At 40.4% G+C, this 21650-nt stretch overlaps 1 protein-coding gene across 1 annotated transcript; it reads right to left on the reverse strand.

Annotated features, from left to right (window-relative positions):
* Positions 1-383: 383 nt before the first annotated feature.
* Positions 384-17186, reverse strand: RBP3 (retinol binding protein 3). Its single transcript, XM_001371829.4, has 4 exons — positions 14136-17186; positions 7498-7688; positions 3653-3795; positions 384-838 (listed from the first exon to the last, which is right to left on the reverse strand). Exons 1-4 carry the CDS (start codon positions 17184-17186, stop codon positions 510-512), a joined length of 3714 nt encoding a protein of 1237 aa, XP_001371866.2. The 3' UTR covers positions 384-509.
* Between the last annotated feature and the right edge of the window lie 4464 nt (positions 17187-21650).

Genomic DNA, 21650 nt, shown 5'->3' on the forward strand with positions numbered 1-21650 from the left:
CAAAGGAAGCTGGAGAATAGAAACCTGAGGGAAATCACAATCATAGATTCCCTAGAGAAGAGGGACTAGACTGATTTTTGAAGGGCTCCATTAGGTAGGTCTAGAATCAATGGACAGAAAAAAGAGGGAGAGAGAGTTGAACTTTTTGGAAGAAAGAATGTTCTAAGAACAAGATAAAAATGGAATAATTGTTTGCTGTGAGAGGGAGTTAACTGCCCATCCCTGGAAGTGTTTGAGCTGGAGTTTGATGACCAGTTGCTAGTGATGCTGTAGAGGAGAAGGGGGAGAAGGAGTTGGACTTAGATGAACATGATGTTTCTTATTCTATGATTTTACAGAAGATTAAGTAACACCAAGCTCTATCAAATATATTCATAGTATGCTTGTCCTCTATAGATAACTTTGTTTACGTAATACCTAGGAATATCCCTTCTCTCTGTACATTGATAGATTTTAGGACAATCTTAATCTAAGGGAACTTTTACATTACTTCTACCAGACCAGGTCATCTATTTTGCCCTCTGTAAATGATGGTTGAACATCTCCTTGGCTTTGCTTAGGGCTTGGTCAGCAGGCACCTCCACATGAGGGGCTACTCCTACTCCCTCCCAGGAAGGTTTGTCTCCAGAGCCAACTGATCGGGCAGTAGGGATGGTGATATAGAGGTCAGTGTCATCCACATGGTAGGTCTGTGGGGGTTGGCAGCCACCACTGGTCACTTCCCCAATGACCAAAGCCCTTCCTAGCCTCTGCATAACATATACGAACTCCTCTGCAGCACCTGCTGTCATACTGCTGGTGAGAATGATCACACTCTTCTTGGAACCATATCGTTCACCTGCAAGAGACAAAATTGACAGAATATAAGATTCTGGAGGACTGTAATTGTTTCACTTTTTGTCTTTGCTTTCCCAATACCTTATAGAGAACATGGCTCACCTTAGGTGCCTAAAAATGCTTCTGGGTTGATTTAAAGTCGCACAAGTGACTAATCAGAAACATTCTGGGGAGGGGAAGGATGTTTCAGGGTGATTTCTTTTTTGAGGTTGTTGCTGACACTTTTTGTGATGATGGAAGGAGCAGTGGGGATCAGAGTTCTAGTTCTATCCATTGTATTGCATTTGCAAAATCACTGTAGCTTTTCTACATCTGCATTCCTCATTTGGAAATTCATACTAATAGAGGCTATACACATTTTTATCTTTTAGGGTTATGAAACTCTTTATATTCATTATATCATTCTAGCCTCATGCCAACTCTTGGAGGTGGGCACTATTACTAGTCTGATTTTACAGCTGGAGAAATGGGGGTTCAAATCTGGCCTCAGATACTTCCTACCTGTGTGACTTTGAGTAAGCCACTTTTTTTCATCATTTACTGTTTCTCCTAATGTAGTCTAAAATTACAGGATTTTTTTTTGGTTGTTGACTCATATTTATTTTAAAATCCACTAAAACCACTGAATCATTTGTCTCTTCAATATTGTACATTTGAAATTTATTTATTAGAACTCAAGTACAACTTTGCATTTATCCCTATGATATTCATTTCATTTGCTTTGATCTAATGCTTTAACTTGTCAAGATTTTTTTTTTTGGACTGTCTCTCGACTAGTGAATTAGTTATCCTTCCCAGCTTTGGAACATCTGCAAATATACTGAACTTATCAATTATATCCATATCTAAATCAATGATTAAAATGTTAAATAGCACAGTCCAAGTACAAATCACTACAGAACTTCACTACAGACTTCCTTCCTTTTGACTAAAGGATCTCTCAAAGCATGTTATAGATTAAGGGATCAGTGATTGCTCTTTTGGTCTTACCATTCACCTAATTCTGAATCTACTTCATTATATTATCATTTAAATAAAGTTTTTGAAAAATTCCCACAAGAATAATATGGGAAGGACATTATCAAATGCTTCAGTAAAATCTGGGCAAACTATATCTATAGCATTATCTTGTTCTAGTTAGTCTAGTGACCTTGTCAAAAAAAGAAGTGAGATAAATAAAGTATGACTTGTTTTTGGTGAAACAATCTTGGTTCTTTACTGTCATTGATTTCTTCCTGAGAGATTTAGTATCCATTTCTTTAACAATATATATTGGGGTGGGGTGGGGTAGGTATGTGGCTCCATGGATAGTCCTGGATTCAAATATGGCCTCATATACTTCCTAGTTGTGTGACCCTGGGCAAGTCACTTAACCTCCATTACCTAGCCCTTACCATTCTTCTGCCTTGGAACCAATACACAGTATTGATTCTAAGATGGAAAGTAAGGATTTTAATTTACATATATATATATATGTAAACTGGAACTTTATTATGGAGTGGAAGTCAATCAGGCTCACTGTATTATAGACTGCTGACTTCATTTTCTCCCTCTTTTTGGAAATTGGGACACCATTTATATATTACTTCTATTCTTTATAAAGCCTTAGAGATACACTCACTGACAGTAACCCAGCAGTCATATATTTGCCACCTCTTCTAGGATATAGAACTAATTCATTATGGATAACTTTGTTGTCCCTTATTTATAACCCTCCTAATCATGGGTATTTACTCCCTCTCTGTCATTTTCTCTCTCTCTTCCTACAAGTTTAAGCTCATTCTCTTTAGCAGAGAAGTTAGAAATAAAATATGAACCGGGGGGCAGCAAGGTAGCACAATGGATATATCGAGCACCAGACTTGGAATCAGGAGGATCCAGGTTTAAATCTTGCCTTATACACTTCCTAGCTGTGTGACTGGGAAAAATCATTTACCCATCATTTCCTAGCTCTTCTGACTTAGAACTGATAATAAGACAGAAGGGAAGGGTTTTAAAAAATATATACAAATGGGACAACTCTACTTTTGCTAGCATTTTGCTATCTTCCTAAGCTATGAAAAGTTGGATCCTTTTTTTGGTCCTCTTCTTTTCCTCAATTTAGAAAAAACAAACAAACAAAAAACATCATTCCTTGAGAGGTCATTTTAGCATCCTTAACTTTTTTTGTTATCAGCTAACTGCTTTCATTATTCCTGTTTTTGTATTCCTCCTCCATCACTTGATTTTTTAAATTTAAATCAAAATTGATTGATGAGTTCCTTGTGTTTACACCAATTTCTTTATAGACTATTTTTTCTCTTTTAAGAAATACTTTAAAGAACACCTAATCTAACATCATCTTACCTAGTTATGTATTGAGCTTAAAATGACTGTTCTAAACCTATATACCTCAACCTAGAGGGTCTGTGAATTTAGTTTTCCTGGCTTTTAAAATATTTTGATAACTGTTTTTCAATATATTTCAACATATTTTTCAACATATTCAATATTTCAATATATTTCCAATATATTATAATTTTCAAAATATTTGAATACATTTCAATATATAATATTCAATATATTTCAATGTTGAATTCAATAATCCAATATATACATATTTCAACATATATTTCTTCTTTCTGATATTAGGGATTTTGTATTTGTTATCTTTCACAATACTATTTTGGGATGGGGTTTCCAGGTTTCAGTGGATTGCCATGATGCAAAAAAGGTTAAGAATTCCATAATTCATGCTAATGAACAATTTGAAAAGAAATCACGTTTTAATGAAAACCAATATAGTAAAAATGTAATCCCCAGATATCCCTCTCACCTGCAACCTGAGACTGTGTCCAGATTTCACTGATGGAATCGTTGGGTCTGTTGTAGATTTGGTCTAGAAGAACTTCTTGACCTTCGTCAAAGAAATAGGAACACAGAGCCGAGATAGAGGAGGTGGGTCCTCCTATGTTGAACCTGTTGGGCATGAACTAGTGAGCATTAGAAACCAAATTAAAGCTCCCTGACAACAAAAGTATTTCTGTGTTCTCATTTTGCGTCCTACTATAGACAGGGAAATATTTTTTTGAAACTGCTTTCTGAATCATGATTTTTTTAAATACAGTTTCAAAGTTGAGAAGAAAATCAGGGACCATTGTGTCATGTGGTTCTTTGTATCACTTTGTCTCAGTTTTTTCATTTGTAAAATAAGGGAAAAATAAAATGAGAAAGGTTGGAATAACTATATCTAAAATCCCATCTAGCTTAGAAATTCTAAGATGTTCAATTTAGTAAAGGGTAAAAGCTGTAGTTATTTTATTTTTAAAAACTTGGACTTTTTCCTGGACCTCAGTTTCTTCATTTAAGAGGTCAGAATAAATGACCTCTGAGGTAATTTGCACATCCTTTTATTATGATTAAAACTAAGCTTGGAAATTGTATATTGAATTATAATTTTTATTATAAAAGCGAGAGGCATGTGCCAATAAGGGTATATTTTTATATTAATTTCATGCACTTTAAATTTAAGTTTCATTATGAACACTTTCTTGAAGCTAGAAGAAAACAATAATCTAAGTTCTGATTTATAATGAATGAAGACGTCTGAAGCATAAATGCTCCTCCTGAAAATATAACAATTGACTCTACCAGTTAGAGCTGGCTCCAGCACACCCCTCTTTTTACCCCATGAATCTTTAAAAGTAGGAAACCAGGTATCTGAGGGTATCTCATAGTATAGTAGGTCAGGAGCCAGAAAGAGACCTTAAAGGTGAACTTTGTCCAACATTCTGATTTTATGTGAGCACACTGAGACCCAGAGAAGCTACATTTCTAATAAAAAGTACCAAATAGCAGAGCCAGAAGTCAAATCAAGGATTCTTAACTCGAAACTCACTGCCCCTTCCAATGCAGCCCAATCTTCATTTCTTTATATACTGTAACCATAATCATTCAGAGGTTATCCCTTTGGCCATTTGGGCACAAGTAAATTTCCAGTAGAGATGGACTACCCAAAGGACTTCAGAAAAAGTCAGAAGCCAATCAAAGGGCAGGCTTTATGGAGGGACACGTTAACTGGTCGAGTAGAAATCTTTTTAGCTAGTCTTCCTTTTTCTTCCCATAACCCTCCATGTCCTTCCCTCTCTTCCCCTAACATATATCAGCCAGGGTGGGTAGCAGCATCTTCAAATAGAAAACAAAGAGAGCCAGTTTTATTCTGTTTCCCTGCATTCCAAATGAAGACAGAACCAACAGTTTATGTTTTGTGGAGTCTATTGCCACCTAGTGATCACTAGAGGTGGTGATCCCTTAGTGGGGAACTGAGGATGGTGAACCTTCAACGCCCAAGCTTAGTCTCCTTTCTTTGGCAGAGTGGAAATTTCCTCCATTTTACTTCCAGCTTCTGCCTACGAGTCCAAGTTGTTCCTACAGAAGTACTTCTCCTCATCTCATGGTTCATATGTTTATTAGTCTTTTTGGATCTAGCTTATCTAGGAGAACACCCCAGAGTTTGCCCAGTGCCCCCAGAGGGAGAGGTCAGTCTCTGTGTTTTGATTCTCCACCTCTCAATATCTCCCCACATGTATCCATATAAATTGAACATTTTTTACACAATGGATACTTGAGTTTTAGCTTTGCTTTTTGCCATTAACTAGCTGAGTGACTTTGGATAAGTCACCCCATCTTTTTGAGTCTTATTTCCTCCCCTGTAAATGATTTGGACATATAAGACTTACGTCTCTTCTGACTCCAAAGTTCATTTATGTTTCTGAAGAGGCAGGAGGTAGAAATTGGATCTATCATCTCATTGAGATAGGGATTTCTCAGGTGAGGAAATTTCCTCTACTAATACAAGCCAGCACCTTTTCTGCTACTTATTTATGGTCCTAAAGTGACACATTGAACAGATCTGTGCTCAGTACTCTCTAGTGTCCCAACCAGATTACAATGTAATTGGGAAACATTTAATGAAATAGATAAAACACAAGGGAACACAGATAATGTTAATATCTGCTTTCCTAACACATGTTGCCCACAGAGATCCTTATATAAAGTTTAGTCACCCCCGGTTCCACTGGTCTAGAAAATGAAGATGTTAAATGATCTGCCCAGGATTTGCTAGCCAATATATGTCATAAATGGGTCTTGAACTTGGGTCTCTCTTGACTCCTAAGGAATCTATCTGCAATCACAAAGCTATAGTGTCTGTTCTGAAGTCCTATGTTTGCATTAGTTTTTCCCCAAATCAAGGGGAAGAAGAGAACTAGAATTCATGTCATCTACTATGTGTTGAATGCTGGGATAATTAAACATTTTACAAATATCTCATTTCATTCTCATGAGACTCTTACAAGGCAGATGCTCTTATTATTCCCATTTTACATTGAGGAAATTGAGGCAAACAGAGCTTCAGTGACTTACCCAGTGTCACACAGGTAGTGTCTGAGGCTGAATTTGAATTTATATCTCCTGGATTTCAGGTCCATCGCTCTGTGAACTATGGTGCCACCTAGCTGCTAAATCAAATATAATGCCTAGATGTAGGGCTCTTTTTATATAAGGGGATTCTTTGATGGAATTTATTTGAAAATTATTAATCTGTGAAATGAATAACCAATCCTGAATTTATGTTCTTATGAAGATTGATTTTTCATATATTGAATCTGCTCAGGAAGAGATATCCTGTTATATACAGAACTGTATTTTTCAGGTTTTCTTTGGCTTATTTTGTCATTTACACCAAAGTGATTATGTGTAGATATCCTCATTCTAAGAAATATATTGGGTTGAATTGAACTGAAATGATGAAATATTTGGTCTTATTCAGAGCCATAATTAGCAACATTGGGGCAACCATTGCCAAGAGCAAGCAGTAACTAGCACGGACAGTACCCTCAAGTCAGTTTTACAATCCATGTTGTAAAAATAATACAAGAAGTAATTAAGATAAATTGATTTGAATGGAAAGAAGAATTAGTTACTCGAATGAGGTAGGGGCTAGAATCTTGAGGTTAGAAAGGATCTCAGAGACCTCTAGTCCAACTCAAAGGATCTGGGATCCAATGCTATTTTTACTCCATCCAATACAAGAGAGGCAGGGAAAGTAGCATAGGGATTTCTGCCCTCACTGGGAAGGATATATGGTTTAATTAAAGGGAAATGGGAGAAAAGATGGTCTTTACAGAAAGAAAAATGGAGGACATGGTGTGGTACTTTGGAATCAGAGAACCTGAGTTCAAATCTAGATTTGTGTGACTGGGCAAATCACTCATCTCCCTGGGGTTCAGAGTCTTTATCTGTAAAATGAGAAATATGGACTTTGGGGTCCATTTTAGCTCCAGATCTATATAGGTATACACCACATATACATATACATGCAAAATTAATTCAAGGTAGCTAGAAGAAAAAGGAAAGAGGAAATCTAGGTATGGAGAGGGGCTCGAGTAAGGTAGGATGAGCTAATCATTTCCTTATGGGAGAAAAGAAGAAAGAGAACAAACATCATTTACAATATGCTGTCCCACTACCTTGAAAGCCAAATCTTTCTTTCCCTTCTCCTTGACTCTAGACCATAACCTCTACTAATTACAGTTCTGGTCTTGTTCTGTTCTACTGCCATCCTGTGGCGTGGATTTCCAACCAAGGTTTTGGGAACTGTTTCCTCCCTCCCATGTTTACCTCATATCAATAATCATCCCATCTGTGTGCACGACCTTTTTCCAGACATGCTCCACCAGGAGATCAGAGACTTGGGTGAGCAGCTCACAGTCTCCAAACATATCAAATCTCAGGTAGCCAATGTTGCCCTCGAACACATTGGTATGGAAGGAAAACTTGATCAGGTCTTCAAAGGCTTCAGGAGAGGGAAGCTGACAAAAATTCAAATTAAAGTTGGAAAAGTCATGGAACGCATTCCTTCAACAAATATATTTGTCAACATTCACCTTTAGTAGCTGAGTATAGCATGGCAGAATGGAGAGGCCAATCTAGGAATTAGGAAGTTCTTAGTTTCTCTGAAAGAGGCTGTGTGACCATGGGACACAACTTACTTTCTTGATGTTCCAGATAACTCTCTAAGATGAGTTGCTAGTCTACAGTTGTGAAGGGATTTTCCCCACCAGGAATTCCCAGTGCCATAGAATATATTCACCCTCCCCACCACCCCAGCCTCCATCATCTCATCCCCTAGACATCATAGGGCTACTATAAATTTTGGGGATGGGAGAATGTAATGCAAGGATAATTAAGATGTAGTGTCGGCCTCAAGTGGCTTACAATCTAGGAGTAGTTGAACACGTTTCATGAATTTCTAAGGAAAATAACATTTTCCACTCAAGGTCCAAATATCACCTTTACATGATTGGAAACCTTTAGTGTCAGGAGCAAGTCAAAAGCTCAGAGTGGGAGGTTCATATGCATGGTAGATAAACACCGGGATTAACTAGTGTGTATAGTGAGTAGAATTGGCCTCAAAACTAGGTTCAAAAACCATCTCTAATGTATACTGATTGTGTGACCCTGGACACATCTCTCAGTGCTTTAGGCAACTCTCTAAGACTCAGATTGGTAGAGAAGATGGTGACCTGCCTCTAATGCAGTTGAGTTTCCTTACTTGGGAGTTGTCTTTAACACTGAAAACCAGACACAGGGCCCTTTTTTTTGTTTCTGGGATACGTTTGAGCAGATTCAAATATGGTTGAAAACACTGAAAAAGAGACTTTGAAATTTTCTTATTATATGTGTTTCAATATCTAGATGAGAAACACAAAGAACTTCCAAACTAGACACCCCACATGAACCCCCAAATCAGAAAAGCCAAGTGGATTTTCAGGAAAGATAGTTTTTTTAAAATTAAGCTGCTTCCAACACGCTTTATCCTATTGCCAACCTCATAGTCTGGGATTCTATAAACTACAGTGGTCCCCCTTTAAAGAGTTAGCTTATTTTCTAGACATGAACAATCAGTGGTGAGGGTAGGGGAAGGTATATATTTGCAAAAAAAAAAGATAAAATATGATTTTTAAAAATCTCTTTTCATCTCATTCTGTGTTACTAAATCCCTTCTTCTCATTTTTTGGCTTCTCTTCCTCTTCTCTAGCCAGTTTTCAGATGCCATTGATAAAATGATATTTTTCTGTTCCTGCCCTTCATGACTTAATGAGTTCTTCAGGACCAGGGAGTCAGACACTGATGAGTTAGTATTAACCTTGGTTCTGTGGTTCATTTTCCACATAAATTGAGAGGACTCATTGAACTGTGGGATGCCTCATTTTCTTCATCTATAGTTTGGGGGCCACAAGGCTAGTTGGAAATCTGGCTTCTGGTCCTCATTTTGTTGTTCATAGGTTCTTCATCTATGAAATGGGCATCAACTTAAAGAGTTGTAATGAATAGCAAATTAAATGAGACGTGAAAGTGCTTTAAAACATATTAGTAAAAGGAAGGTATTACTGCTGTTATTACTAATATTAAGGATGATTATGAAAGGCGGAAGATCTGGATGCAAGTCTCAGCCCAAACACATAGTGATTGTATGGCCCTTGGCAACTTGATTTACTTCTAAGTGCTCTGGACAACCCGCTGAGATTCTCAGTTGCAGAGAAGTGGCCAATATACATGGGTAGATTGAATTTCCTCTTGTGGGAGATCTCTATATCATTGAAGTCACAGGTCCAATTCCTTTCACCGCACCCCCCCCCATCTCTAACCCCATCCCCATCCCCATCTCAGCCCCTAGGATTATTGACCAATCCCTAGTCCTATCCCCATCCCCTACATACCTATTTTTATCCCTCCTCTTCTAATAATATCCATACCTAACTCTCACCCCTGTATTGATCCTTATCTCTACTCATTCATGATCCTATTGCAAATAATGATATAATTTAAGCAAGTGTGGATTTTTTGACCCAGATTATTACTCTGGGTACCCTGCAAAAATGGATGTTCTCCTTGGTGCTTTATCAGGACATACTTTAAGAACTGTGTAAATATGGCCAGTTCTGACTCTTTTTACTTCTCCTACATAGGCTACCTTGGGCTAGAGAGCACAGTAGAGTGGAAATATAAGTGTCTTAGACTTAAGGACCCCTCAGTTCCAGTTATATCTCTGTGGTCTTTGGGGGCAGTCTTTTATTCTCTGGGGCTCCATTTCCTCATCAGACAAATGGGAGGATTGGATTAAAAGATCTCTAAGGTCTCTCTTAACTCTAGCATGCTCTGATTCCAGGGAGACTCTCAAGAAACTACTAAATGACATCTAATTCTTTCCACTGTTAAGAATTCCCTTATAAGTTCCAGGACCACTTATCTCCTTTTTCTGACCTCCTTATTCTAAACTTGACCATATAAGGTAAAGTATGTGACTCAAGATTCTCTCCTTGGCCCTCTCTTCTTCTTTGTCTAGCTTCTTTACCTTCATTTATCCTTCATTTATCCACATAGATTTGATGGATACCCCTGACTCCAATATCTATAACTCCAGTTCAGACTTATCTTGCCAGCACCGCCAACTCAATATAGGACATTTCCACCTGGCTGTTGCATGGGCACCTTGAATTCAACAGATCCCAAATGGAACTGTCTTTCCCCCAAACTTGATTTTGCTTTCCCCACCACTGGCACCACCATTCACAATGTCTTTTATGTCTCACAGCTTTGGTGCTTTCTTTCACTACCTCCCTCTTCTTAATTTCTCTAGTCAATGAGTTACCAAATCCTATCAAGTGGATCTCTTCCTTGAAAGATATCTTGGCACAGCCCAATGAAGACCAATTTCCGAGTCAAGAAGACCCAGCTTCAAACCTTCCTTCTTACACATTCTAGCTATGTGACCATAGGAAAATTGCTTTTCTTTTTAAGACCCTCAAATGGCTCTCTGAAGTTATGCTGCAGGCAAGTTGCTTATCTGTATATGCAGAGCATATTTCCATACTGGGAGTTCCTTATAACAATGAAACCATAGGCCTGAGTCCCTCTCCCCCATAAATAAAATTTTTAAAAAGTTGCACTATCCATATAGGCAGAATTGGTTATGGGACTAATAGTTGTACCTCCTCTAAGATATGGCCCATCAAATCCTGAATATATTAAGTACTTAGTAGCTATTAACAAAATCATTGTTAATAATTCATAATAATTGAAACAAATATTTGTTGAGTTGCCTTTGCTTCCCATCACCCTCCTTAACCTTGGCCACTGCAACCCTATCCTCTAGTGGCAGGCAGCATTTCTGAATATAGCTGAGTTCCTTTATTTGGGGGCTTTGGCCATAGACCTGATAGTTTGCACAAATGGCTTCGATGGCTTTCCTCTGTTCTCTCCTCCCTCTGCTCCCTCCCTTTTTTCTTCACTTTGTTTGGCCATTACACATGACCATCAGGGGCTATTGAGTTTGTCATTTCCAATCCAGTGGTCAGTGACAGGAATTCCACTTGATCTTTCAAGTGTGTGGATTGATTAATGAGGCCTGGGTTCCAGGAAAATACATATTATCTCCATGGCTTCAGTCTGACTCTATTTATGTGTGGTTCAGAAATCCTGAATTCATGTGAAAAAGCCCCCCCTCCTGGCTACACAGAGGTGATTTCAAAAGATGCTCAACATTTTTTAAGACACGTGGTATGGGTGAGCAATAAAGGTCACTGAGAGCGAATAATTCCTCATCTTTTGAAGCCTTGTGGAATTTTAGAACTCACTCTGTGTGTGTACAATAAAGTGTTTTATTGGAGTTGCTTTTAAACATCAATATTTTCTCAAAGAGCATATTTGAAGGTCTTGGGTAGGACAAAACCTGACTTACTCTGGACAGTCTGTTTTGGGTTTAATAATCTCTAAAGAAGACCAGTTGTCTATGAGCCCTATAAGCAGTTCTATGATTACTGAATTTCTGTCTTTGCATCCTTAATACCTAATAAAGGATCTTACTCCTAGTGAGAAATGGACCTTAGATCAAAAGTAGAATAAGGGACCACTAGGGCTGAGAAGGACCCTAGAAACCATTAATAGTCTCTCCTCATTTAGTCATGACAGAAATGAGACATAAAGAGGGAGAGGGACTTATCTAAAGCCACACAGCTCCCAAGAAGCAGAACCTGGGACATCAACTCAAGCCTTCTCACTCAAAGTCTGCTATTCTTTCCCCTGCATCACAAAAAGCCCACATTAAATATAGAAGCTTTTAAAGGTTTGAAATACCAGGTTGGGATTGTCTTTGGAGAAGAGTTGTTAGCTCACAGGCCAAAGAAGATGAAGTCATAGTTGTTCTGAGAAGCAGTGACTAGGAAATGTAGAGAATTCTCATTTTGTTAAAAAAAAATCAACCAACTCCCTTCCTCTTTTTCCTGAAAAGGCACTAGGGAATTTGAGTTTATTGGCTTTATGGGTTCATCAGGATTGTGGGAGAAGTTCAGGGTAGTGGAAAATCCATTGGTGTGGAAGTCAGGAGAGATATAGGTTTGAATTCTATCTCTAGCATTTAATAGCTGAATAATTATAGACAAGTCACACATTTCTTTTGGCCTTCTCTTGCCCCCTTCCCTTGTAAAGTGGAATATAATGCTTGGAATAACTTCACACAGTTGGATTTCTGTGTTCTTTAGTTCTTTCTGGTATGATAATACTTTCATGTTATTGTCCACCCCCAAAGATAAATGGTAGGTCCAGTGTTTGCATATACTTAACTGTTTTTATGTTGTATCCTCTCCATCCCCCCAAGTAGAATGTAGGTCCCTTGAGGTCAGGGACTGTTTAGTGTTTTTCTTTGTGTTCCCAGAGCTTAGTACAGTATCCTTATTTATTCTTAGAAAACATCAGCCAACTTGTAGTTCCTGGAACAAGGAACTCCTTTTCCAGTCTTCATGTCTCTTGAACTGATTGTGTCCCATACCTGAGATGTTGTGTTACCTCACCTCTGCATTTTGATTTCTCATATTGGTCTATTTGCTGTCCTTCACAGGTGGCATTCCATTTTTCCTCCTTGCTTTTGTACCACTTGTCTCTCATGACTGGGATTTTCCTCCTTGCCTCCACCTATTAGCTTCCTTGAATCCTTCCAAAATTTATTTCAAGTCCTTCCTTCTGCAGATCTGTCCTGTGGGCTCTCTCCACTATGTCTCCACTAATCCGGTCACTTTAGAGATAACCTTCCATCTATAGTATATATCTGGACATAACTAGTTATTTACATGTTGACTCCTGTGAAGTCCTTAAGGCAGGAATTATTTTTGATTCTTTTTACCCCTTGCACTTAGCATAGTGTTTGACACATCATAAACATTTGTTGACTTGATTGACATAGTAGGTTATTAATAAATACTTTTTGGACTGCATTTGTTCCTCTATAAAAAGAATATTTTTATTTAAAATGGGATAATTTTATTATTTATTATTTTCCATCTAATTCATTCTCATTGATTGTGAAGGAGGAGCCCTGTAAGATGAAGTTCATTAATAATCCCTCAAACTAATTTCAGCTAATTATTTCTATCCTTTTTCTTCCTACCAAACATTCTCCCAGACCTACTAATAGGAGTGATGTTGCCTGGGTTCCCTAACTTCTCCTGTCTGCTCTGGTGAGCTTTCTGACAATGGCCAAGAAATACTACCTCAGTGATGGATTAGACCCTTTAAAGGCCTACCTTTTAAGAAGATCTATCTATGCACTTTAAGAAGATCTATCTATCTGTAGTACAACCTGGCTTGGGGGATTTGCCCTGTACCCTTCCCTCCCAATCTGTAAAATGAGCACTTGTGCTGATTCACCTCCCTGGGCAAGAAAGTATTTCTTATTTTCATAAAATATTATAATAAGAGACCACGGTGGTAATCTCTATCAAGCATGCATTTCTTTGAAAACTTACCCCATCTCACCCCTGTGCCCCACCCCATTGCTTGTATGCCTGCAATGAGGGGTAACTCATAACTTGATGAGGCAGCTTTATTTTGGGGTAGCTCTGTTTCCCCTCATTTGGACTTATCTCTCTTTTTCTTTTAACTCTTACCTTCTGTCTATGAATCAATACTATGCATTTATTCCAAGGCAGAAGAGCAGTAAAGGGCTAGACAACGAGGGTTAAAGATCTAGGACTGACTCTCAATCCACTGAGCTACCTAGCTGTTCCCAGTTTGTCTCCTTCTAATTATCCATTAGTCCCAATCCTCCCTTTTAGAGCTAAGAAGAATGAATCAAATCCTTTTCCAAAATGGTCACTCTGATGATTATGGACCCTCTACTCTTTCTGCTTATACCCTAAATACCATTAAGAAAAGATCTACCATTGAGTTTGATACTGTCTGGGGCTGTTTTGGAGACTCACCTGCATGGGAACAATCCCAGGGATGCGGTCCTTGGCATCTTCTGGGATATGGGCTGTCTTCAGGTGTCTATCTCCAGAAAGAGTTTGCAGATCTGCTCCCAACATATCAGCCAGTTCTCCTTCTGAGGTGACTTGCCTGTATTGGGTCTGAAGTTTTGCCAGTTTGGATGCCACTCTGGACCCCACCTCTAGGGAAGCATAATTATCAGCAACAAGCTTCCCAGCTGTCTGTAGAATGGTAGGCACCTTGGCACGAAGGGCAACGATGCCTTGGGTGGTCATGAGGGCCTCACTTGACAGAACACTGACATCAGGCTCAACCCCAGCCATATCCCAGGCTTTGCCAGTAACTGGGCTAATGGCTACCTGCGTGGGCATGGAAGCATAAAGGGGGCTGTTTTCCACTTGGTAAATACCCACTGAAAGGGCTCCTCCTCCCGTGGGCTCACCAATGACTGTGGCCCGATGCTGGTCCTTCATGGTGTGAACAAAGGCCTCAGCTGCAGAACCACTGGTGTGGCTGATCAAGATATACAGGTCCTTCTGGGATCCATAACGTTCACCAGCCACCTGAGGCAGGGTCCAAACCTCTGTGAGCTGGGAGGCTGCCCTATCAAAGATGGTGTACAAGTGTCTGCGGGGCTCTGCTTCAAAGAAGTAGGAGCAGAGGAGGGGCACAGCTGTGGAGTAGCCTCCAGGGTTGTACCTCAGGTCCACCACTAAAGCTTCCGTGTGCACTAGCTTCTCCCACACCAACTCTACCAGTTGTGGCGCAATGGCTCGCACTGTCTCTGCTTCAGCCATCATGTCAAAACGGAGGTAGCCCAGCTGCCCAGGTAGCACCTCTGTCTTGAAGAGGGCCTCAATGAGGTAGGTCAGCTCCTCAGGTGAAGGGACCCCTTTTTGGGGTGGGGTCAATTCTTCAGAGACTGGTTCCCCAGGGCTGTGGAATACATGGAGGCGGTGGTCCCCGGACACCTCCTGCAGGTCACTGGTGAGTTGGGATGCTAATGACTCAAAGTCTACAGCTGTGCGGTAGGTCCCATATTCTAGTTTGGCTTTTAACAAGGCGCTGGCCTGGCCCACTACTTCTGGGAGAGCATAATGGGCCTCCAGAAGGTGTCCTGTGCCTTCCACCAAGGCCCCTAGCCTCTGGTGAAATTCCAGTACTTCCTTAGCTTTGTCTAGTGCTTCCTCAGCCAAGACAATGGCATCAGGTACAACTCCCCCTCCAAGCCAGCACTCACCATTGTTATCAATGAAAGTGAGAATGGGCACAGTGAGAACCAGATTCCCATTGGGGGGCTGCAGCAGAGGAAAGGTACGGGTGTGCATCAGACTGCCGGCTGTGATTTCCCCAACCAGGGTGGCCCGGCCCAGGGATTGCATGAGGAAGGCAAACTCCTCTGCAGCCGTGGCAGTATGGTGGCTCGTGAGCAGGTAGACGCCTCTCTGGGCCCCATAGGGTTTGCCTAGCAATTCCGCACGGCTGAGGTGCTCCTGCGTCTGGTTGGTTTGGCGGTCGTAGGTGGTAAAGAGGCGAATGGGGCCGGCAGCTGGGTCCTGGAAGTAAGACAGGAGCAGTGGAACTGCTGAAGACGGCCCTCCAGGATTGTAGCGGAGATCCATGATGAGATGATTGGTGTCCTGAAGGGGCTCCCAGACCTGCCGTATCACGTAGGGGGCCAGGGTGCCGAGAACCGAGGAGTCAGCAAACTCATCAAACCGCAAATAGCCCACGTTACCTGGCAACACTGACACTTGGAACACAGAGTCTACCAGCGCTTGCCGCTGGGATTCATCCTCAGGCAGCGAATTGGCTGCGGGTGTAGCATCTTCCTCCTCACTAGCTTCAGAGCCCATGGTGGCTTCCTCAGGCCTCAGAACCCGAACGAGCAGCCTGGGGTCCTCTGACACAGCTTGCAGTCCTGCATTGAGCTTGGCGGCCAAATCTTCCTCTGTGAGCACTGAGGAATAGTCGATGGCAGTGAGGTGATGGAGCAGCGCAGGTACCCGATCCACCAGGGTGTAGTAATTCTGCAAGACTTCCATGAGACGTTGAATGGCTCCCGGTCTTGCCCTGCGCAGGGTGAGGATGGCCAGTGCTTTCCCCAGGGCCTGTTCTGCTGGGATCCCTACACAGGGGAGCACCCCACTGCCCTCCCATGTCTGGCTCCCCCCACCAAGGGGGCTCAGGGAACGTGACACCGGCACAGTGATGAAGAAGTCTGACTGGCCGATGCGCAGCTTCCGGAGATCTAGAGCCCCTCCCAGAGTCTGCTCTCCCACCACAATGGCCCGGCGCAACTTCTTGAGGATGTAGGCAATATCCTCTGCTACTCCTACAGTACGATGGCTGGTGAGGACCACCATGTCCTTCTCCCCACCATACCTCTCACCCAGCACCTGGGGCAGGGTCCAGATCTCTGTGGTGGTATTGGATGGCCGGTCATAAACTGTGTCTACGTGCAGCAGGATATCCCCCTGGTGTAGGTAGGAAATGACAAAGGGAATTCCTGAAATTTCACCCCCTGAGCTGTGCTGGAGATCTAACACCAGAGAGGACGTCCCCATGAGCTTCTTCCATATGTTATTCACCAAGAACTCCCCGACTTTCTCTACCACCTCCTGGCCAGGGATGTAGTCTACTCTTAGGTAACCCACATTGCCCTCCAGTACCTGGTACTTGATCATTTGCTGGAGCAGGATGAGTAGTTCCTCCTGAGTGACGTTGGCAAGTTTTGGGACATGCTGGGGAGTCTCAGGAATGCTGGGTTCAAAGGAGATCACTAGCCGGGGGTCATTGAGGGCACCCTGCACACCTGCTGTCAGGACACTAGCCAGCATTTGGGGATCAGAAATATCCAGGATCTCCCCACTCTTGATTGCTTGCTCAATGACTTCTTGCATGCCCATTAGGTTTTCTGGGAAGCAGTAGTTATCCAATAAGATTTTGGCCATATCCCGGACCAGACTAGGTTGAAAGATTTGTTCTGCATGGGCCAGACTAAATAGCAGGGCTGAGAACAGCAGGAGACATTGGCTAGTCATTGGGAATCAGAAGAGGTAACACACTTTGGAAAGAATGTCCCTTCTCTTTTAGTCCACAAAGCAGAGTCTCTTCTGTGCTGTGTGTCCCTCTTTGTCTATGACTATAGACAGAAAGCCTTATGCTAAATATGGGAGCAGGGAATAAAGGGAAGGCTTTTTATCTCCATTAAACCTTTAATCTCATTAAATTGAAGTGCATCAGCCAAAGGGTGATAATGGTGGCCAGTCCTGCTGTTTACAACCCCATTAATGAATGCCGGGAAAGAATGTGTTTACTGGGAGCAGGTTCATTGTACCCCGATCTTAGTGCTGCCACTGAGTATGCCCCAGTCCTCTCCCCTTTGGATCTTACTGATGTAATAATTGGTCCCAGTGTTGTTTAACACCAAGTAATTCAACTGTAAAGCTATTTGCTGGGAACTCACTTACCCTCTGGCAACTTCACTGCAATCACACACTCATCTCGTGAGCATAAATTGGAGCCAAATTCATGTTGCCCTGATTGCCTGGATAATTGCTAGTAATGATTTGTATTTTTGCAGCCCATCGCCTGGAAAGGCAATTTTCCAGTGCTTTAGCATTTGGCTATTTGCAGTCTCTAGACAACACACATTGATGAGAAAGCCATCACAAAAAGCTACCACCCCATGCCAGGCTGGAGGAGCACTGCAGGCTGGCTGCATTCACTCTTAGCCCGGTGCAGCAAAAACTGAAGGGACTTTAATCTTCATAATTCTTAGCTCATTAGGATTTGCTTTTAATGACCCCTAGTGACATATGGTGATGTCTCCCCACTGTTTTCAACCAATGGAAATGCAGGTCCAACTACAATAGAGCTGAGGTTTGCTTTTGAAGGGCAGATGTATTCAGGAGACCTTTGTGCTGCATATTTGGAAAGGGCTAATTATGTATTTATTACAGAAGCCTAGGATCAAAGCATTGCAGAGTTGGGAGAGATCTCAGAGGCTGTCTAGTCCAGTCCCTACTACATCTGAAATCCTATGGAAGCAATCACCTAGCCTCTACTTGAAGATTTCCAAGGATGGGGAGCACCTTGCTTTCCAAAGCTTTTGGACAACTCTAATTTTCCTTAGGGCGAAAATCTTAACCTCTGTGAACAATGCCCATTAATTCCAATTTGGCTTTCTGGGGTCCTACAAAACAAATGTGACTACCTTTTTATATAATAGTACTCTATTCTTTAAAAAAAAAACAAACCCTTACTTTCCATCTTAGAATCAATACTATGTATTGGTTCCAAAGCATAAGAGTGGTAAAGGCTAGGCAATGTGGATTAAGTGATTTGCCCAGGGTTGCCCAGCTAGAAAGAGTCTGAGGTCAGATTTGAATCCAAGATCTCTTGTTGCCTGGGTCTGGCTCTCCATCCAATGATCCATTTAACTGACCTCCTATAATAGTAATTGAAATATTTAAGGGGAATTAACATATCTCTCCCCTCCTCCCCCTACTCTGCCCAAATGTCTTCTTCAGGGTGTAAATTTTAAAAATTAATATTCAATACTCCAAGTCTTATATTTAATAATATTTATTAATATTTAACTTAAAAGAAAAGGAAACTAAAAAGCTAGAGAAACAGGGAGAGCTCATCCAGCCATCCTGGGAGATGTTACCTGAAACATATACAATAAGGTAAAAAGACTCACATAAACAGAAAGGGAAAAGGAATTTTGGGATATGGAAAGAATTCTGGGAGATGAAGTCCAAAGGCTACAAAATTTCCACTTATATGAGGGTAAAAATGTGACTTTTTCTCACCAAGTCACATATGTCATTTAAAAAAATAATGACTTTACCCTTTTGGTGCTCCTCTAATGCAGCTTATGAGCTCTAATGTGATAGGAACTCCATATCCAGAGGTTATGTTCATTTTTCCCCCTGAAGTCTACCTATGCATACTTTGACACAGTTTCCTGGTCAATAATCAATAAACTCCTATTTGTTGTTATTTTTAGTCATGCCGATTCTTCATGAAAAGGTTTCTTTGAGAAGATTCTGGAGTAGTTTGCCATTTCCTTCTCCTATTCATTTTATAGTTGAGGAAACTGAGGCAAAAAGAGTAAAGTGACTTGCCTAGGTCACCTAGCTAAAGTGTCTGAGGTCAGATTTGAACTCTGGGAGATGAGTCTTCCTGACATCAGGTCTGGCACTCTATCCATTGTGTTACTATGTGTCAGGGCTATTGCTAAATGACACACTAGGTGATCTTTGATATTCCTTTCATCTCCAAATCTATGTTCTTCACTTGAGATTCTCAGGCAGACAAAAGCCCACATCCCAACTTTTCCCTTTTGTTTTCTTTCAAACTTGGGACTTCCATGATTGTGATGGAAAGAACTGTCACTTGGAAGAGAGAGGCCTTAGGTATGCTGTCCAGATTTTCTTGTCAACCAATATGCTCTTGAAGATAACCCAGAAGGAGTTTTCATTCACTTAACTTTTAAAAATGGGGAAATTTCATTTTCACCACATCACACAAAACCAAACCAATTCACGCAAACCACCTACCAAGCATAGCCTCTGAATATGACTAAGCTAAACTGACTGACCTTTGCATGCATCCTTACCCTTCATGTAGTTTATTATTTGCTAAAAGGAAGGAAGTAGGCTTGCTTTAATTTGAACAATTTCATACTAATGCCACCCAAATATCTTAAACACTTACTAAAATAAAAATCAACATTTCCAGGTGTTTTGTGAGATATAAAGTTACAGAAGACACAGTTCTTGACCTCAAGGAGTTTACAATTTGAGAGAGGAGCTAAGAGAGGCGTACAAAAAAGTATAATCCAAAAATGGAACATATTGGCAGAAGAGGGGGTGAAACAAGGTGAGCATTAAAAGGAAGGAGAGTGTTCTTCCAATGAGGACAAAATGAAGACACCAGATCAAGGGCTGGGCGTTAGTTTTGTTAGTTAAGTAAGACCTTCCTGCCTAATGGCCTTCACTGACTTCTGGAAGCAGTTTTCCTTGGGTTCCTAGGGTGAGATTCCCAGAGACTCTGAACCCTAGTTGAGTCCTAAGATCCCTGGTGGAGGGAATATTGGCAAAAAAGAAGTGTATAGAGTACTCTGCAGTTGAGTCTTTAGAGGAAACATTATACCATTCTCAGTAGCCCCCAAAGAATGGTCAGATGCATTCAAAGCATTTGGCTTCAGGACAAATTCCATGTGAAACAGGGCAAGTCTAGCTTTGTTAACTTGTCAGAAGCAAGTTATGATTTGGAATCAAGAACAGGTGGATTCAAATTCTGCCTCTAATACTGACTAGCTATGTGATGTTGGACAATTGACTTACCCTCTCTTAGCATCAATTTCAACACCCGAAAAATGGGTTTAAAGGTACATACCTTGTTGGGTTGCTATAAGGCTTAAAGAATCCTAAAGCTGTCACAAATGTTGACAGGACATCTTGTTCTTCCTTAATTCAGAAAGGATGATCTAGAACTCAATTCCAGAATAGTGAGACTTTGATGTTAACTTTCAATTGTTGAGTCATTTCAATTATGTAGGAATCTTTGTGATCCCATTTGAGGTTTTCTCAGCAAAGAAAAAAGGGTTTTGCAAATTTAGAAACATGCTATAAATAGTAGTTATAATAAATAAGCTGAATCAATAGATTCAAAGAACATAGGTCAAAATTATTTAAATAAACACTTCAAATAACCAGTGATAATAGAAGGGGAAATTTTTTTTAAAAGTATGAGGTTTTACCTCACTTCTAGTTTATTTGCAAAGATGAAAAAAGGGAAATAGGCAATGTTGGAGTGATTGTGGGTAGATAGGCACACAAATACATTGTTAGTGAAGCTGCAAATTGGCACAAGCATTCAAAAATCAATTTGCAATTATGTAAATAAAGATGTAAAAATGTCTATATTCTTTGAGTGAGAGATTCCAGTGCTAGGAATAAACCCCAATTTAAACAGTTAAATGGAGAAAAACTCCTGGGCATTCTCAAGATTATATTGGTTGACACAGAAAGCTGGTCAGCACACCTAAGGCCTCTCTTCTCCAAATGACAGTTCTCTCTTTCTAATGTTATTACATATAATATGTATAAATCATTTTATCTTTTGACAAAAAAGTCTCCAAATGTAATGAATCATTTATAGCAGTACTTTTTGTGGTAGCAAAGAACTAGAAACATGAGATAACTACTAATATTGGGAGTGACCAAACAAATTCTGGTAGATGAATATAATAAAATATTATGCTATAACAAATGATGAATATGATGAACACAGAGAAACATGGAAAGATTTAGATGAACTGGTGCAAAGTGAAGTAAGCGGAGGTAAGAAAATAGCACTGTACATAAAATGGTTATAACAATAAAAGTAAAATGAACAATAAAGCAATCAAAATAATTGTTGCAAAATTACAAAAAGCAAGACTGACCACAAAGAAAATATATTAGAAGACACAGTTGCACAAGTTCTTTGTA

This window comes from Monodelphis domestica, chromosome 1 (genome assembly GCF_027887165.1).
Source record: "Monodelphis domestica isolate mMonDom1 chromosome 1, mMonDom1.pri, whole genome shotgun sequence".
NCBI classification, from domain to species: Eukaryota; Metazoa; Chordata; class Mammalia; order Didelphimorphia; family Didelphidae; genus Monodelphis; species Monodelphis domestica.

Bases quoted from the DNA above. Each gene is read 5' to 3' on its own strand.
- RBP3 (XM_001371829.4), bottom strand. From the start codon at position 17,186: ATGACTAGCCAATGTCTCCTGCTGTTCTCAGCCCTGCTATTTAGTCTG. The intron at 7,689-14,135 runs GTGAGTCTCCAA...AATTTTTGTCAG, and splicing joins CTGGGATTGTTCCCATGCAG to CTTCCCTCTCCTGAAGCCTT. The intron at 839-3,652 runs GTGAGAGGGATA...TGTCTCTTGCAG, and splicing joins GACACAGTCTCAGGTTGCAG to GTGAACGATATGGTTCCAAG.